Here is a 19037-nt window from a genome sequence, read left to right on the forward strand (position 1 = left end):
GATGCAGTTTGGAATTTCTATGTGATGATCTGGATAGATGTCTGTCTATTAAATATTAAGACCCTCTCCAACTGTCGGCAGTCTCCGTCAGCCAACAGACGAGGTCGGTCTATACGCTTTTGTGCTGTACGTGTCCCTTCACATTTCCACTTCACTATCACATCGGAAACAGTTGACTTAGGGATGTTTAGGAGCGTGGAAATCTGGCATACAGACGTATGACATAAGTGACACCCAATCACCTGACCACGCTCGAAGTCCGTGAGTTCCGCAGAGCGCCCCATTCTGCTCTCTCACGATGTCTAATGTCTACTGAGGTCGCTGATTTGGAGTACCTGACAGTAGGTGATAGCACAATACACCTAATATAAAGAACGTATGTTTTTGGGGGTGTCCGGATGCTTTTGATCACATAGTGTATAAAATGCACGTGGTCTATAGCACGGAGACGGAATGTTGTTAGCATCGAATGTAAATTTCAATTTGACGAAATTTTTTCTGAGATGTTTACCTGGAGTGTTTGGTTGTGTAGAAATAAAACGTGGGCGATAATCAGCTCAGAAGAGAAGAGAATATAGGCTTTTGAAATGTGGTGCCACAGAAGAATGCTGAATGTTAGTTGGGTAGGTTGAATAACTAACGAATGGGTACGTGGTCGAATTGTGGAGAAAATGGATTTTTAGCAGAACTTAACAAAAAAGAGATCTTTTGATAATACACATGCTGAAACATTCTTGCTTAATCTGTTTGGAAATGTGGGGAAGTGTTGTTATGACCAGACGAAACTACAATCGTCTGGCAATAACTCTGGGTCTTTGACTGCTCTGGGAGATTGCTCATTGGAGCTGCAATACTACCTCATTTTATTACATGAATGAACAAAGATTTACTTAACCTGACACATCCTTCTCCACAGAAGGTCTTGATAATTTACAACTGTCATTGTCTATTAAAGCATCACTTGATGCACTAATTAAAGACACTCGGCTCTTGAAGTATAACGTTAAGTATTTACAAAAGTAATGTTCCATGTGAGACATGAAATATTCTTTAGTTCTACTCGAAGATGCTGAAGGCTTCAGCTGAGGTCACGAACTGACGGAGAGCGCTTCCAAGCTCGGTTCTACGCTCATGACGTAAAACATGATGATCACGTGCTTAACAGCTTGTTTGTCCGTCTTTGAAACGCAGTACATCACTTATTCTGCATGTCACGGATCCAACGGTTTGGTTGGTTGGTTTTTTTGGGGAAGGAGACCAGACAGCGTGGTCATCGGTCTCATCGGATTAGGGAAGGATGGCGAAGGAAGTCGGCCGTGCCCTTTCAGAGGAACCATCCCGGCATTTGCCTGGAGTGATTTAGGGAAATCACGGAAAACCTAAATCAGGATGGCCGGACGCGGGATTGAACCGTCGTCCTCCCGAATGCGAGTCCAGTGTCTAACCACTGCGCCACCTCGCTTCCAACGGTTTGTTGGTAGGTTTATGGAGGTATGCAGTATTAGATGTCTACGCGTAAATGACGGGGCGCCGATTTGCGTACGCGGTTATAGTGAACCAGATGGGTTCCACAGGAATAACATTAGGCGAATATGGTCCCGAGAAATCAACGTGAGTTCACTATAATGCTCCTCAAACCACTATAACACTCTTCTGGCTCCGAGACACGGGGAATTATACTGCAGAAACATGGCATTGCCTTCGGGGAAGATGTCAAGCATGTCAGCATGTCTTCGGTTACTACCACAGGGCCCACGCAAGCACAGGGGAATGTCTCCCAGCCAGCCTGAGTCCGTGGTGCGCTGCACGTTTCGAGCCGTCGTTCACCTCGATGACGGCTTTGTGGAGACGACGATTGACCTAGTGCAGCAAAAATGTGATTCACCCGAAGAGCCGACTCGTTTCCATTAATCGAATCCCGACGGACTCGTGCTCACTGCAGTCGTAATTGACGATGTCATTAGGCCAACGTCTGAACACGTAGGGGTTACTCTGATGCGGAGCTCCATGTTCAACAATGTATGATGAACGGTGTGCTCCGAAACACCTGTGCGTGCACCAGCATTGTGCTCTTTCGGTGTACATGCCACAGATCACCATCTATCCTACTTTACACAGCAGACAATCCTCCGAACGACACGTTATGTGAAGAGTCGGGGACGACCAAGCACTTAGCGCCTAGTGGTAGTCCCACTGTCCTTGTACCTCTATCTGTAGATGCTCACGGCAGTAGCACGTGAACATTCGAGCTGCTTCGCCGTTTTCGAGATACTCGTTCACAGGCTCTGCGTAATAATAATCTGCACTTTGTCAAAGTCGCTTATCTCAATGGATTTTCACATTTGCAGCCAATATCTTAGCTACGGGGATCCCCCGTCCATGTCTGCTCTGCTTACATACTTTTGTTACCACGTCATGTATCCGCAACGCCACCAGGCGGCATCCAACGTCTTGGTGGGCAGTGGTCATAGTTTTTCGGCTGCTCAGTGTGTACTGACCTCTGTGCAGGTTTTCTGCTGTGCTGGGAGGGAGGGGGATGGGGTGTCTCCTCTCCTGCCTCTCCCACTCGTCACTGCGGATTGCAGCGAGACATCTCTAATGTATGTGGTATCGATGCGTGTTGCCGACTGTGGTGTGGTACCTCGAGCTTTGGACGACCCCACATGAGTGAAGGATAAAAATGCTAAAGGGAGTCAAAGGGTTGACTACAGTACGCCAGTTCAACCAGATGTAGACTTCAGTAGTTATGTGGAGATGAAGAGGCTTGCGTAGGACAGACCGCTATAGAGAGCTGCGTCAACTCACCCTTTCAACTGAAAAGCAAAGCAACAGCAAACAAGTAGCAAATAAACGCTTAAAATAGTGCATTCCCTCCTGAACAAATTATCATTGACAATGCAACTGAACAAGCAAATTAAGTCTTGAAATTCTGTGGGTAGTTAATATGATGTGCCTAACCAAAAATGAAATGGAGGTCCCCAGATTAACATCGTATGTTATTAAGTAAACTATTGGTCTGTATGTAATCTCTCTCTCTCTCTCTCACTCTGTCTCTCTCTCTTTCCTAGCATTTAATCCCGACTTGCGGGGTCTGCTGCTTAGTCGGATGTGGTATGTTAATTTGAAGGGGTGGCCAGATGCACTTTCTGTCGCCACCCCTACCCCCCCCCCCCCCCCCCAAGGAAGGAAATAGTGTACCCCAACTGTCTGCGTCTAGTGTAATCCATGGAATAGTGTGAATGCGTTCAGATGTCTATGAGCCGTGTAACTGAGGCAGAACGTGGGGACCAGCCCAGTATTCACCTAGCGGGATGTGGAAAACCACCTAAAAGCCACATCCAGGCTAGCCAACACACCGGCCCTCGTCATTAATCCAGCTGGCGGATTCGATCCAGGGCCGACGTGCCTACCCGAGCCCACGAAGCAGCGCGTTAGCGCTCTCGTCTACCCTGGCAGGTATTGGTCTGTATGTAATGAAAATCATCAAATTTTGTGTTTTCACGTGTTTGCCCACATACGTTACAATATTACTCCAGAAACAATTGTGCAATTGTACACGAACAACGAGGATGTAAACAGACAATTTTTTAGTAAAGCATCTGAAAAAGTTTTATGTTCCGCTTATGATGGTACTGTTCCGCAAAATTTCAAGTCAACATTACTATACCAGTCCAGTATTATATACTGTCTGTATAGTTAAGTGGGTATTATATCGTTCTATATGTCCTAAATTTTAAGTAAATGTAACGTTCCGAATTCATTACGAAGTACATACCTAATTGTTAATTGACTGACACCATTAATCAGAACCTGTGCCTAAGCCAAATTAGTCGTCATTTCGTTAAACTGTAGTGATCAGCCGGCCGGTGTGGCCGTGCGGTTAAAGGCGCTTCAGTCTGGAACCGTGTGACCGCTACGGTCGCAGGTTCGAATCCTGCCTCGGGCATGTATGTGTGTGATGTCCCTAGGTTAGTTAGGTTTAATTAGTTCTAAGTTCTAGGCGACTGATGACCTCAGAAGTTAAGTCGCATAGTGCTCAGAGCCATTTGAACCATTTTGTAGTGATCATTCTGTAACAGTAAATAATTAGAGACAGCAGAAATATTAGCATGAAAAATCAATACATCTAATAAACAAGATGGTAATTTAAGAAGTCCGATATCAGGAACCCTCATTACCTTGTGAAATAGCTCAGAAGGAATTGCCAAGCAAGGTATTTTTATTCGTTATTCATTTTCATGTCCACATTTGACGTTAATATTCTTTGTAATTACGTTTTCAATTAACTCTACATTGCTTACACCACCCAGCTTTCCGTTTTCTAGAATTTGGGGCCATATTTGTGAATTTTATGTAATCAGATAGAGCACGAGTTCCGGACTGTCATTAGATGTTAGTAACCAAATCCATACTGTAACTAATTACGAAACTAAAATAATACGAAAGACGTTATTGTAATTAAAGTGCAGATTGATTTCCATATTTAAAACTACAGATGATACTGCGAGTACAAAAAATTATGTCATTCTGTATTGCATTTTATTCCTTATTCGGCTGTAATATCAGTTTCTTAAAGTTTTGTAAATTTTAATTGTAACATTGTAATTGCGCCAAAGTAATAGCGGGTTAATTTCAGATTGATTGTTAAAAGTCTATATAAAGGAACGCAGCAGTGCTGCTTTGTCTCAGTCTTTTGTCTCAGTTTTTTTTTGTCATAGTTGAATGTTCTCTCTCGATGTGTCTTAATGCGCTTTGGGCAGTTTGGTCTTTTGGAAATGCAGTTTATATCATGTGGAGAACAATAATACGACGGTAAAATTGAAAATACACCTGAATCCTTTATTTACATAGTTTCCACATGCAAATCCAGACGTTTTGTAAATTTTAATTGTAACATCGTAATTGTGCCAAAGTAATAGCGGGTTATTTTCAAATTGATTCTTAAAAGTCTATACAAAGGAACGCAACAGTGCTGCTTTCTCTCAGTCTTTTGTCTCAGTTTTTTTGGTCATAGTTGAATGTTTTCTTTCGGTGTGTATTAATGCGCTTTGGACAGTTTGGTCTTTCGAAAATGCAGTTTATATCATGTGGAGATCAATCATACGACGGTAAAATTGAAAATACAACTGAATCTTTTATTTACATAGTTTCCACATGCAAATCCAGATACAGGCAAATTTGAAGAGAAGAATTTGACAAGATGGAGGCAGCAACAAAAACAACAGGTTATGTATCATTTTAGTGTAACTTCCACTCATGTCCCTATCAGTTTGGCTTTTTGGATATTTATTATTAAAGAGAGAGTGGTACAGTAACACGCACATATTATCATAGTGTGAAGTTTTGCTATACAACATACTGTGCCAAAAGCGACGCATTTTGGAATATATCTTTCTATTTATGTGCTGAATAGAATATTTTCAAAATACAAAAGGTTTGATAATTAATTGAAATCGTCAGCTGCTGAGACGTGTTGTTGATATTCCTGTATTGGGACAGTTGAAAACATGTGCCCCGACCGGGACTCGAACCCGGGATCTCCTGCTTAGATGGCAGTAGCTCTGAGCCACGGAGCACACAGATGAATAGCGCGACTGCAGGGACTTATCCCTTGCACGCTTCCGTGAGACCCACATTCCCAACTGTCCACAATCTACACACTTAATGTTCCTAATAGATATTTGCCCGTCCACTCATTACTCGCGCATACTAAGGTGACGATTCCCGTATGAGTTCGGTACAGTTACACGCTTATATTATCATAGTGTGAAGTTTTGCTTTACAACATACTGTGCCAAAAGCGACGCATTGCGGATTATATCTTTCTATTTATGTGTTGAATAGAATATTTTCAAAGCACAAAAGATTTGATAATTAATTGAAACCTTCAGCTGCCGACAGGTGCTGTTGATATACCTCGATGGGGACAGCTGAAAATGTGTGCCCCGACCGGGACTTGAACCCGTCGGCAGCTGAGAGTTTCAATTAAATACCATTTATTCTAGAGAACCTGCACGGTCATCAATGGTATCTGTTCTTTCGAGAACAGTTACTATCTTCATATATACAAAAGATTTATTTAAAAACTGGCAGAAACAAAACCTGAGATTAATAAAACTCGGTTCCAATGTGAAGTACAGGCACTTCAGCCCAAGACATAGAAAATGATCATGCTTCACATTAGTTCATATTACATAAAATTCGATAGAATTTGTTCTGTTGTTTGCAGTATGCTTCCAGTTGTGAGTATCAATTCTATGACATGCCCATGTTGAGTATCATCTTCCATGTGAGGATGGCTTAAATAATCCTCCTCCAATAGGAGGGCTGATTTCCATCCTGCCTTGATCGACAGGTAGGCAACGGTAGACTGGAATACAGTTCTAAGAACCGTAAGTGCCGTTCTCATTGGTGTTTAAGTACAATATGCACTTTGAAGACATCAAAACACAAATAATTATTATAATATACCGAAAACATATAATCTGCAGTGCAGTTTGGTACACTACAACGTCATAGATGCATAACATAAACAAAAATGGTTGAAATGGTTCTGAGCACTATGGGACTTAACATCTGAGGTCATCAGTCCCCTAGATCTTAGAACTACTTAAATCTAACTAACCTAAGGACATCACACACATCCATGCCCGAGGCAGGATTCGAACCTGCGATCGTAGCAGTCGCGCGGTTCCTGACTGAAGCGCCTAGAACCGCCCGGTAACACCGGCCGGCTGAACATAAACAGAATATACCAATTGTAGAAGTGTGAAACCAGAATCTCCCTATAGATGGTGCTAGCCATCAGTGTAGGGCCCGTGAGACTGCGTCTGCAGCGCCATCTGCTTTCTGTAACGGCTGACGACGAATGTCAACACACAGTAACCCAAGTTCCCTACATCGGTATCTGCTTCAAATATATAAACATATCGAGTTCTGTGACTACGAACTACGATTTGTGAACAGCATTGGTTTTCTGTTATCATTGAAGAAAACTGCTACAGTATCGCATCGAATGCTTGTCGAAGCTTCGGGCGAACTTGATTTTCGGAAAACACAGCGTTTCGAATGGTCCAAAAATTTCAAAAGTAGTGCTTTCGACGTGAGAAATGACGAGCGCGAGAAACCACCGAAAAAGTTCGAAGACAACGACTTGCAGGCTTTATTGGATGAAGATGATACTCAAACTCAACAGGAACTCGCTGAACAATTGAATGTGACGCAGAAAGCCATTATTCTCTCCCACGAGAGGTGCAGAAAATGGGAAAATGGGTTCCATATGAACTGAATGGAAGACAGCAAGCAAATCGAAAGAATACTTGTGAAATGCTGCCTGCCAGATACAAAAGAAATGGATATATTTTGAGAATCCTAAGCGTTGTAAATCGTGGGTGAATCCAGGCAAACCATCGACATCCACTGCAAGACCAAATCGCTTTGGAAAGAAGACAATGCTTTGTGTTTGGTGGTGTCATCTGTTATGAGGTTCTAAAACCTGGTGAAACAGTTTACACTGATCGCTACCAACAGCAAATGATCGATTTAAGTAGAGAATTACATGAAACACGAGCGGAATATGGAAAAAGGCAACACAAAGTCATATTGCTCCACGATAACGCCCCATCGCACCCAGGGAAACGATCAAGGTGTTCAGTTGCGATATACCGGTACTAGCGCATGCGGCTTATTCTCCAGACTTGGCTACATCCGATTATCGTCTATTTGCATCCCTAGGACGCGCTCTCACTGAACAACGCTTCAAATCGAATGAACATTTAAAAAATGGCTCGCTTCAAAATATCAACGTTTTTTAAATTTTTTTATTTTTTATTTTTTTTGTGTCTTTGTGCGCCTCCAGTGATTATATAGAATGGGAAATTTGCTTGAAATGAACTTGCTAGGTTTGTTGGGAAATAAGATTAAGAAAAAACCAATGTCAGGTTCTTTTGTCAGCTGTGTCACTGTTGCACCGCTGTCCCTAATGACGGCACGTGAGGACAGAGACTAAAACGTAAGCCTGTGACTCCCAGGGAGAGCCAAGGGAGCAGAAGTCTCAGCCTTCGCGTCAGGCTCGCTTTTCGCGCTGTGCGCACGGCGGCGGCGGGGGACATGAAAGGCAGCGCGCTTAGCATAAATCCCTGCGGCGCAGCAAAAGCGTGCCCTCTGAGGAGAACCTCTGTCGGCGTGTGAGCGCGGCTTAATGGCCGGATGAGCCAGCCTCAGGAGCCTGGGACGCCTTTTGTAAGCGCCGCGAGGGTGCAGCACCGGCGGTAGGGCGTCAGAACTAAGTCAACAGAGTCTTCGTACCTGGGGCTCTGCTGCAATTGGATTCTATAGCGTCTTACAGGGGGGTGGTACGAACTTCCCGTCACCAGTTTGATTCATACTGACAGGACGTGTACAGCACGACTACGACTTCAACATATGTAAACACGAAGCCGTAACTTTCAACCGTTTTCCAGAGAATTGAATTTTACGCTTATTTATATATTTCGTATGGTCACAAATTTTCAAAAAATCAGCAGCCGAGCCTGTTAAGCGGTTGATTCAGGAGCACGAGATCCATGCATCGAACAGACACTTCTGAACTTCTTTTTTTTTTCCTTCCCATATAATTATTGTGACTGTGTGAAGTGACATTGTTGAGTGAGTCATTTATCATTTTCTTAATATTTATCCTGAAAAAGGAGAAAAATTTTCGTAATGAGATTAGAAGAAAATGGATAGACAAAAGAACTTTCAATCAAATGTGGCAAATATAATGTGTAACGTATAGAGCACTGAACGAATCAGTATGACAGCGATCATAGAAACGTGGCTAACAATGATTACCGCAAAATACACCACTAGTAATGGACATGGACGCCGAATCTTTTGAATGCACACAGTTTTTTCAGTGTGTCTCTTGCAAAAATCTCTTAGCTTACGTTCGTAAGCGGTGCACGCGTACCACACAATTTCAAGGCGTATCACGCGTATCAGGTGTCAGAATTACGTGGGAATTAAATAAAAATATAGTGCCAGAAGCGAAATTAGATCCACAGACGTCGCGCTTACGAAATAACGCGCTTACTCTCTTCGCTTCGGATTTCTTAGTTGTTAGCGACCATACGAAGTATGTAAGCACGCGTAAAATGTTCAAACTCGATTTTCTCGAAACAGGTTGGGAGTTGCGCCCTGCTATTTACATATGTCCTGCCCTACACAGCCTGTCAATACGAATCAAATCGGCCGAGGGGGAGTTTGTATGGTCCCCTTGTTACCCGACTGCCGCCACGAAATTTCACTGGGACTTTGCTACGTGTTCTCTGGTCACTGTACGTTTTCCTTCCAAATTATTTTTGGCCTACCTCTCCAATCCTTGTCAAGCTAGACCTGAGAGATTGTAAGCGCAGTGGTACTTGCGCTATGTTTTTCGTTCCCAAACTGTGCAACCATAAATCTTCGAATACCCTTGCCAAAGTCATTCCGATATGAATATAACTACTATACTGAAGCTCCAAAGAAACTTGTATAGGCTTGGGTATTCAAATACAGATATATGTAAACAGGCAGAAAACGGCGCTGCTGTCGGCAACAAGTGTCTGGCGTAGTTGTTACATCGGTTACTGCTGCTACAATGGCAGGTTATCAATATTTAAGTGAGTTTGAACGTGGTGTTATAGTCGGCACACGAGCGATGGAACACAGCATCTCCGAGGTAGCGATGAAGTGGGGATTTTCCCATACGGCCATTTCACGAGTGTAACGTGAATATCAGGTATCCGGTGAAACATCAAATCTCCAACATCGCTGCGGCCGGAAAAAGATCCTGCAAGAACGGAACCAACGACGAATGAAGAGAATCGTTCAACGTGGCAGAAGTGCAACCCTTCGGCAAATTGCAGCAGATTTCAATGCCGGGCCATCAATAAGTGTCAGCGTGCTAACCATTCAAGGAAACACCATCGCTTGAGCTTTCGGAGCCGAAGGCCCACTCGTGTACCCTTGATGACTGGACGACACAAAGCTTTACGCCTCGATTCGACCCGTCAACACCGACATTGCACTGTTGATGATTGGAAGCATGTTGCCTGGTCGGACGAGTCTCGTTTCAAATTGTATGGAGCGGATGGACGTGTATGGGTATGGAGACAACCTCATGAATCCATGGACCCTTCGTGTCAGGCTGGTGGAGGCTCTGTAATGACGTGGAGCATGTCCAGTTGGGAGTGATATGGGACCCCTGATACATCTAGATACGACTCTGACAGGTGACACGTACGTAAGCTTCTTGCTGATCGCCTGCATCCATTCATGTCCTTTGTCCATTGTGACGGACTTGGGTGATTACTGCAGGACAATGCGACACCCCACACTTCCATAATTGTTACAGAGTGGCTCCAGGAACATTCTTCTGAGTTTAAACACTTCCGCTGGCCACCAAATTCGACAGACATGAACATTATTGAGCATTTCTGGGATGCCTTGCAACGTGCTGTACGGAAGAGATCTTCTCCCCCATCGTACTCTTACGGGCTTGTGGACAGCCCTGCAGGATTCATGGTGTCATTTATCCCTATCACTGCTTTAGACATTAGTCGAGTCCATGCCACGTCGTGTTGCGGCACTTTCGCGTGCTCGCGGGGGACCTGCACGATATTAGTTAGGTGTACCGGTTTCTTTGGCTCTTCAGTACGTACTACTAATACTAGTGTGACTAATACTAGTGTGATATACCTCTGGCGTGCCACAGGGGAGTGTTATGGGACCATTGCTTTTCACAATATATATAAATGACCTAGTAGATAGTGTCGGAAGTTCCATGCGGCTTTTCGCGGATGATGCTGTAGTATACAGAGAAGTTGCTGCATTAGAAAATTGTAGCGAAATACAGGAAGATCTGCAGCGGATAGGCACTTGGTGCAGGGAGTGGCAACTGACCCTTAACATAGACAAATGTAATGTATTGCGAATACATAGAAAGAAGGATCCTTTATTGTATGATTATATGATAGCGGGACAAACATTGGTAGCAGTTACTTCTGTAAAATATCTGGGAGTGTGCTTACGGAACGATTTGAAGTGGAATGATCATATAAAATTAATTGTTGGTAAGGCGGGTACCAGGTTGAGATTCATTGGGAGAGTGCTTAGGAAATGTAGTCCATCAACAAAGGAGGTGGCTCACAAAACACTCGTTCGACCTATACTTGAGTATTGCTCATCAGTGTGGGATCCGTACCAGGTCGGGTTGACGGAGGAGATAGAGAAGATCCAAAGGAGAGCGGCGCGTTTTGTCACCGGGTTATTTGGTAACCGTGATAGCGTTACGGAGATGTTTAATAAACTCAAGTGGCAGACTCTGCAAGAGAGGCGCTCTGCATCGCGGTGTAGCTTGCTCGCCAGGTTTCGAGAGGGTGCGTTTCTGGATAAGGTATCGAATATATTGCTTCCCCCTACTTATACCTCCCGAGGAGATCACGAATGTAAAATTAGAGAGATTAGAGCGCGCACGGAGGCTTTCAGACAGTCGTTCTTCCCGCGAACCATACGCGACTGGAACAGGAAAGGGAGGTAATGACAGTGGCACGTAAAGTGCCCTCCGCCACACACCGTTGGGTGGCTTGCGGAGTATCAATGTAGATGTAGATGTAGATATAACTGTAGCGAGTACAGTTAAAAAGTTGTCGGAAGCAGGACACTAGGTGCCTGAATGTAAGGCACATATGATGTAATGGCTTGTTTAGTAGTGAGAGGAACTGGGACATACGAGTGTTTTTCAGAGAGCGAAACATGGATGACACATAGCCTAACAGCAAGGGGTGACCTGTGATTCGGAAGTGAATACTCCAACAGTTTGTTATTATTAATAATACAAGACGATAACTGTCGTTGTATGGACCTAGGGTAAAATCTATACGTACAAAGGATAGTCATATATTACTAATTACCACACCGGAAAAATAACATTGCATAACTGATAAGAGAAGCCATTTTGTTTTTGGCGCCTGTAGCAACATGTTATAGCTCTGGCCACACGTACTGGCGGGTACCTGCAAGCACGCTGTTGCCGCACTTGTGTCTGGTCTCGCGTAGCCCTCTCTCTTTCTCTCACATTCGAAAATGGCAACACTAAACGCACGCAGTTGCATAGTTCCACGGCCAGTAGAGCGTCGGTAGTGGGAAAATGTGTAGACTTTGGTGCAGTTCTTGTTTTCAACTTCTCGATGAGTTATTAGTTTCGGCAGTTTAACTCGAAGAAAAAGAGTGTATTTTGTGGTATTATTTGTGCAATTTATTTACTGAGTGGAAGTGTTTGCGTATGCTGAAAATGGAAAAGCAGGAAAAAAAGAGAGGTTTTGCCCTGTGCCATGTGGGTCGGCTTTACAAACAACTCCAACAACATGCACTTTGACAGCAGGGAGAATGCGACTGATGTATGCAACTAAGTTTCAGCGGCAAAGCAAATATACATATACTACCGAGAGTAGTTGCAAAAATGTGTCGTTGTACGACACGTCGTTCGAGAGATGTGACATCGTAAACATTGAGATGCGTGAAAGCGAAACTGCAGGGCAAAATTAACTGGAGATACAGGTGAAATAAGTGTACAAATATGTGTGAAATATGTTAAATACCGGGTGATCAAAGAGTCAGTATAAATTTGAAAACTGAATAAATCACGGAATAATGTAGATAGAGAGGTACAAATTGACACACATGCTTGGAATGACATGGGGTTTTATTAGAACCAAAAAAATACAAAAGTTCAAAAAATGTCCGACAAATGGCGCTTCATCTGATCAGAATAGCAATAATTAGCATAACAAAGTAAGACAAAGCAAAGATGATGTTCTTTACAGGAAATTCTCAATATGTCCACCATAATTCCTCAACAATAGCTGTAGTCGAGGAATAATGTTGTGAACAGCACTGTAAAGAATGTCCGGAGTTATGGTGAGGCATTGGCGTCGTATGTTGTCTTTCAGTATCCCTAGAGATGTCGGTCGATCACGATACACTTGCGACTTCAGGTAACCCCAAAGCCAATAATCGCACAAACTGAGGTCTGGGGACCTGGGAGGCCAAGCCTGACGAAAGTGGCGGCTGAGCACACTATCATCACCAAACGACGCGCGCAAGAGATTTTTCACGTGTGCTTTTTTTTTTTTTTTTTGTTGGTTCTAATAAAACCCCATGTCATTCCAAGCATGTGTGTCAATTTTTTACCTCTCTAACATTATTCAGTGGTTTATTAAGTTTTCAAATTCATACTGACTTTTTGATCATCCAATATATGTGACACGTCAAAGATTCGGGTAAAATGCTCCTTGTAATGCCGTAAATCGATTTCAGCGAAACTTACTATTTAGGAATAAATACTGTGAGACTAAGAACCAATAACTTCCAGTTGGGGTAAGGATTATAACGTGGAGAGAGGAGTGAGAAGTAGATGGACAGAGTGGTGCAAGGATGAGATGGAAAATAGACATAGAGGAGGAGAACAGAGTGAGAGGAGAGGGAAATGAACAGAGAGAGAGAGAGAGAGAGAGAGAGAGAGAGAGAGAGAGAGAGAGAGAGAGAGAGAGAGAGAGGGAGAGAGAGAGAGAGAGAGAGAGAGAGCAGGAGGAGATGGACTACTGGAAGACTGGAATAAATACACACCTGGGCAACCCCGGGTACTTCGCTAATAAACTACATTTGTACTGACCATTACAACAGAAAAAGATTTGTTCAACTGTCATCATTTAGGCAATAGCGGATCCTAAGCACATCATACTGGCATGTTCCCAGTACATGGCTGCACAATGAGACATATAAAAAATTAGTTGCGAGATGTTACCCCCTCCCCACCAGTGTTCCTGTTTTATTCTACCGTTAAATGTAACTTGCTCACAGACTGTTTGAAAGCCACTGGCATCCAAGTTTAATTTATGAATTGCGGAAGTCTTGATTTTCACTTGGCATCAGCCTGGTTCGTAATTGGGTGCGTAATTTTGTATTTTAATTTGCGCACAGACTTTTATTTGAACAGCAAATTCGTTCATTTTATGTCACTGTTCTAACAGCACTATTGTACATTTGTATTGTGTTTATCATTTTGGGTTCTTCTTTTAGTGTAAGTGTTCTGGCGTAACTGTCGCCAGCTCACCGGGTGGCAAAGAACTTGCAAGAAGATCGATAGAGGCCAAAGACAGACTCGCAAGAACTAGGCCACCAACGCCCTCTTGGCCACCAGTATTTAGATCGCCGCCACGGACCGGGGAAGCCAGTCAGTCATCTAGTGAGTCAACGAGTTGAGTCATCAGTCGCAACCCAGTGGGAGTCACAGTTGCAATTAGCCTCTAGCTCAGAGTCAGTCAGTACCTAGCGACCAGAGTAGCGTACATAGAGGGACTTGTACTTCACTAGCAGTGAGGCTAATGTGGACTATTGTGGAAGAGTTTGTACCACAACTCCTGGACAATCTTTAAGTAGCTTTCTGTCCTGGTTAACAAAGAATCTTGTTAATACACTCATGCAGTTGTGTTATAGGCAGAGGCTACTGGGCACTACCGGCCACAAAACAACATCCTCTCCATGCTTCCAATGGGGCAAGGCCACAGTGACAACGAGACAACACAAAAGTAAGTACCTCTATCTGTACACTATACTTCTCACATTGCTATATATTATTATTTGCAATTTTGTTCTTCAGCTATTTTTGTTGTTGTTGCTTTTTCATGTTTTGTATTTTACTATAAGAGTATCTGCATGCTTTTCATAACGTTTCTGTATCGTGCTGTTTGTAATTCTGCTCATCTCATTGTCATCACTGTCGCCAGCTGTCTGGTGTTTGCCTAATTGCGCTTTTATTTTACGTTAAGAGTGTGTTGGAACGGAAAGTTGGGAATTTTGTGCTCTTCTGCTTTACTGCGATTACGTTTCTTTTGCACTTCATAACCGCTATTGGCTGTATGGTCCTTATAACTCAAAGTCAAAATAAAAACGTAAAAAAAACTGTCGTCTTTCTCCCGAGACTCTCCGGAGAGGGGAATCCCCGCTCCCACTGACTGAGACTCACCGCCTCGCAGCAGTCGGTGTCGAGTAGGAAGACGGCGCAGCGCTCGCACTTGAGCAGATCTCGCGCCTGCGTCATGATCTTGGTCACCAGGCACGCCAGGTTGTTCTGCTCCTCGAAGATGCTGCGCGCCAGGTTCAGCAGGATCTGCAACACGAGCACTCACTCAGCAGCCCAGAAATCATCTGCCTCACGACAAGGGCCTTACAGTAGAAACACTGCCGCCCCAGGAAAAGTGGATCACCTGCATCAGTTGGTTGTCTACAAGTCTGTTGTCACAAAGCTCGATCACATACATTGTTTTCGGTTCTGTACTGCACGAGATATGACGTCAGACCTACCATGGATGGTAGGAGGGAAGGGGGAGGAGGGTAGTGGGGGGAGGAGGGAGGTGGGGTAGGCTCGTTTCGACGCAGGTGCCCCAGCCCATTCCTTGGACTTGGTAGGGGCAGTATCAGCTTTAGACAGTTTTACCATTTAGGACCGGCATTGTAAAAATGTCCATGAAAATCGAGGGTAGTCACTACACTCAAAAATACCTCTTACTACGGCCAGAGAAGTATTTACAGTTCTTTTTCACATATTATCTCGCACGAAATGATCCTAAGTCTTTTCGTTGTTTTCTATTTCTTTTCACTTCTGTTCACTTACCTGTCAGCAGTTCAGGTTCGTTGGAAAAAGATCACTCCATTTCAGAATGAGATTTTCACTCTGCAGCGGAGTGTGCGCTGATATGAAACTTCATGGCAGATTAAAAGTGTGTGCCGGACCGAGACTCGAACTCGGGACCTTTGCCTTTCGCGGGCAAACACCCTACCATCTGAGCTACCCGAGCACGACTTACGCTCTGTCCTCACAGCTTCACTTCTGCCAGTACCTCGTCTCCTACCGTCCTACGTGCCCGCGAAAGGCAAAGGTGCCGAGTTCGAGTCTTGGTACGGCACACAGCTTTAATCTGCCAGGTAGTTTCATCACTACATTTATTTGTAGTCCGCTGAAAGCAGTATGCAGTCAGATATTCTCATTATGATGGTCTAGACGCAACAGACGAGGATTTTCAGAACCCCGAAGTCGACTGTCCAGTGACTTCATGTATCGCGATAACAGAAGATTTTTTTCGTGAAAAAAAAAGTATTTCAGGATTAATTTTAGCATAATGTAGAAAGCGCAGTAACCAGTCGCAGTACTGACGTCGAACAAGTGTGTCTGAAACTGTCCAGGGGGTGCACAGCCCTTGCTTTGTAAAGTCTAGTTTTGAGTTCGTGCACCCTCTACCAGCAGAAGCTTCAGACACACGGGTCTGCAGCACTCAGCGGAGCTGCCATCTTGTTGAACTCCTTTATAGAAGCTCCACTGACTTGTCCAGTTCTGCTTAAACCGATATGCCATCTGCCAGAGTCCGGGGAGAGGCGATACTGACTGCCACTTGGTGGCATTGTGCGCGCTTTACGTGGCGAGGACATTGTATAAGGGGAGCAGAGACGAATGGGGAATCATTCTAGCGAGGAGGCAGGACTGAAATGGGCAGGCCCACTGGCAGAACCGACTTTGCTTTAACTCGATCAGGGAAAGGTATGGTTCGCCTCTTGGGAACGAACTTCTGGGAAGCGGCGAAGCTGCTCGGCTATTCCTGTGCTACTGTTTTGAGTACCTGTGGACAGTGACTGAGGGATAGTGGAACCACGAGCAGGTGACAAGGTCTTGCAAGTCCACACCTCGTCGTGGACCATGTAAGTCATAGGCTTGTCTGCCCTGCAAAGCAGCACAGGTGGCGACTGTACAGTGATGGTGCGGGGGACAAATGTTCCGGAGTGCACTGTTGTGTGAACACCGTTGGGCGTGGTGCTCCGCAGCAGACGACGCGTACGTGTTCCCATATCAACACACCGAGACCTTCAATTAATCTTGCAGTGGGCAAAGGATCATCGAGATTCGATAGTGGATCAACCAGAACGTGTCGCCTGGTTTGAAGAATGGAGTTCCTTGTTACACCAGGTCGACCCTCGAGTCCAGATACACCTTCATCAAAGTGAAACATTTTCTTGAAACTTGCACCACACCAAGGATTCCAACCTCATGGGTGCAGTTTTTGCTGTGGGGAGGCCTCCCGCCTATTTGCTCAGCAACAAACATCACAATCTAGGAAACTGGCCACATAACTCGTAGGGGCCAGCATTCCCACAGTCAGACACAACCCGACCATGATCCGCCTGGCCACCAGATGGCATCCCAAGCGGCGACAGAGGTCGCTGGCAGCACGGACCCATTACCCTCTGTGGGCCACGTGACCAGAAGTAGTGCTTGCGGTGTCCTGGCTTCCGGGCTGTGCTTAGGCAGGCGTTCGAGACAAGACGTGCACGTTCACTCAAAATGGGTTTCCTGAGCCAGATGCCAAATGCAGTCGCATTCCATCAGTCACTTTGGAACCACCGCAATGACGACGCCATGTTTTATGTCAGTGATCAGCTTGTGGACTTGTAAGGTTTATTGGTTTCGTTTCTACCACAGACTTGATTATGTTTCATCATAATGGAACTCTGAAACTGAACTGTCCTTCTTGGACTTTAACTTGTACTATGTCTAAGTGTAGAAAACTAACTTTTGACTGATCGCTCAGCAGTTAAATTTTAGCTACTGTAGTATACTTACTAGTTAGTGATATTGCCTAACAATGTTTTTTTCTAATGCTTTCAGCCTTCAAAGATTATTTGTGTTCATTTGCCTTCCACAAGTAGTGACTGTTTCTGTTCAGGTATTTGGCCTCTCTAATAATACTGGTATTATTTTACTTGGAGAGAAGGTATTTTCTTTTCAGTCCTGTTTGCACCTTTTTCAAAAAGTAATTGTTGGCATAAAAGTTTAGTGAGTATCCTACTGTGTCATAATGTAAAAAACTTCACTGGAGAACATAATGTTATGACCATGATTACAGTGTCCATCTTTGGGTCAGACGTCTAACCCAGAAGGCCACTGTAACAGTAACCAAAAAATTGTTTTCTCCAGTAAAGTTTTTACATTGCGACATGGTACAATACTCAGTAAACTTGTATGTCAACGGTCTCTAGCTGTGGAAGCCCACATAATTATAAGAAATAATTGTGTTTGTCAAGTGATTAATTTTTACATTGTACTTAACCAGAAGTTAGAACAGAGGTATTCTCTCTTGTTAAATGAACTTCGTTCTACCAGATCTACATGAACAATTCTTGTTTGCACAAACCTGGAAGACGCAACAGTTTCATCCTATGGAGGACATTCACCCTGGTTTAATGAGACCTGCGGCAGTAATCGAAGGCACCGCGACAGCAGTGGATTACGTCAGCATTGTTGTGGAGCACCTGGATCCCATTGTACTTGATATTTTTCCGCGATGGTGATGGCATTTTCCGGCAGGACGACTATCATTTTCTCAAGGCCAGAATCGTACTACAGTGACTTGAAGAGCACGATAGTGAACTTATGTTCACGTCTTGGCACAATATCCGCGTAATATGAACCCGACGGAACGCATCTGTTACGCTATCGGGCGCCAGCTACGCTTCTGCAAACCACCGTTCCGTGATTTATGGGAATAGCGTGAGCTCTTTGTAGACATGTGGTGCCACCTGCCTCCTGACAAGGACTTGTCCAGTTCATGTCTTGCTGTCGTAAGGTTTTGTTACCGCACTACGTGAGTGAGACTGCGTGCATAGTACACAAAACACCCTGTCCAAACTCTGTATCGTCACCATCTACATCTACATTTATACTCCGCAAGCCATCCAACGGTGCGTGGCGGAGGGCACTTTACTTGCCACTGTCATTATATCCTTTTCCTGTTCCACTCGCGCATGGTTCGCGGGAAGAACGACTGCCGGAAAGCCTCCGTGCGCGCTCGAATCTCTCTAATTTTACATTCGTGATCTCCTCGGGAGGTATAAGTAGGAGGAAGCAATATATTCGATACCTCTTCCAGAAACGCACCCTCTCGAAACCTGGACAACAAGGTACACCG

At 44.3% G+C, this 19037-nt stretch overlaps 1 protein-coding gene across 1 annotated transcript in view; it reads right to left on the reverse strand.

The window, feature by feature from the left end:
- Nucleotides 1-19037, reverse strand: part of LOC124606457 (cGMP-specific 3',5'-cyclic phosphodiesterase) — a gene marked incomplete at its 3' end in the record, with an annotated part of 598053 nt that overhangs the window by 334116 nt on the left and 244900 nt on the right. Inside the window, exon 7 of the mRNA XM_047138439.1 lies at nt 15047-15190. Within this exon, the coding sequence (XP_046994395.1) occupies nt 15047-15190 (144 nt within the window). The remainder of the gene's footprint in view (nt 1-15046; nt 15191-19037) is intronic.

Source organism: Schistocerca americana, chromosome 3, assembly GCF_021461395.2.
Source record: "Schistocerca americana isolate TAMUIC-IGC-003095 chromosome 3, iqSchAmer2.1, whole genome shotgun sequence".
Lineage (NCBI taxonomy): Eukaryota > Metazoa > Arthropoda > Insecta > Orthoptera > Acrididae > Schistocerca > Schistocerca americana.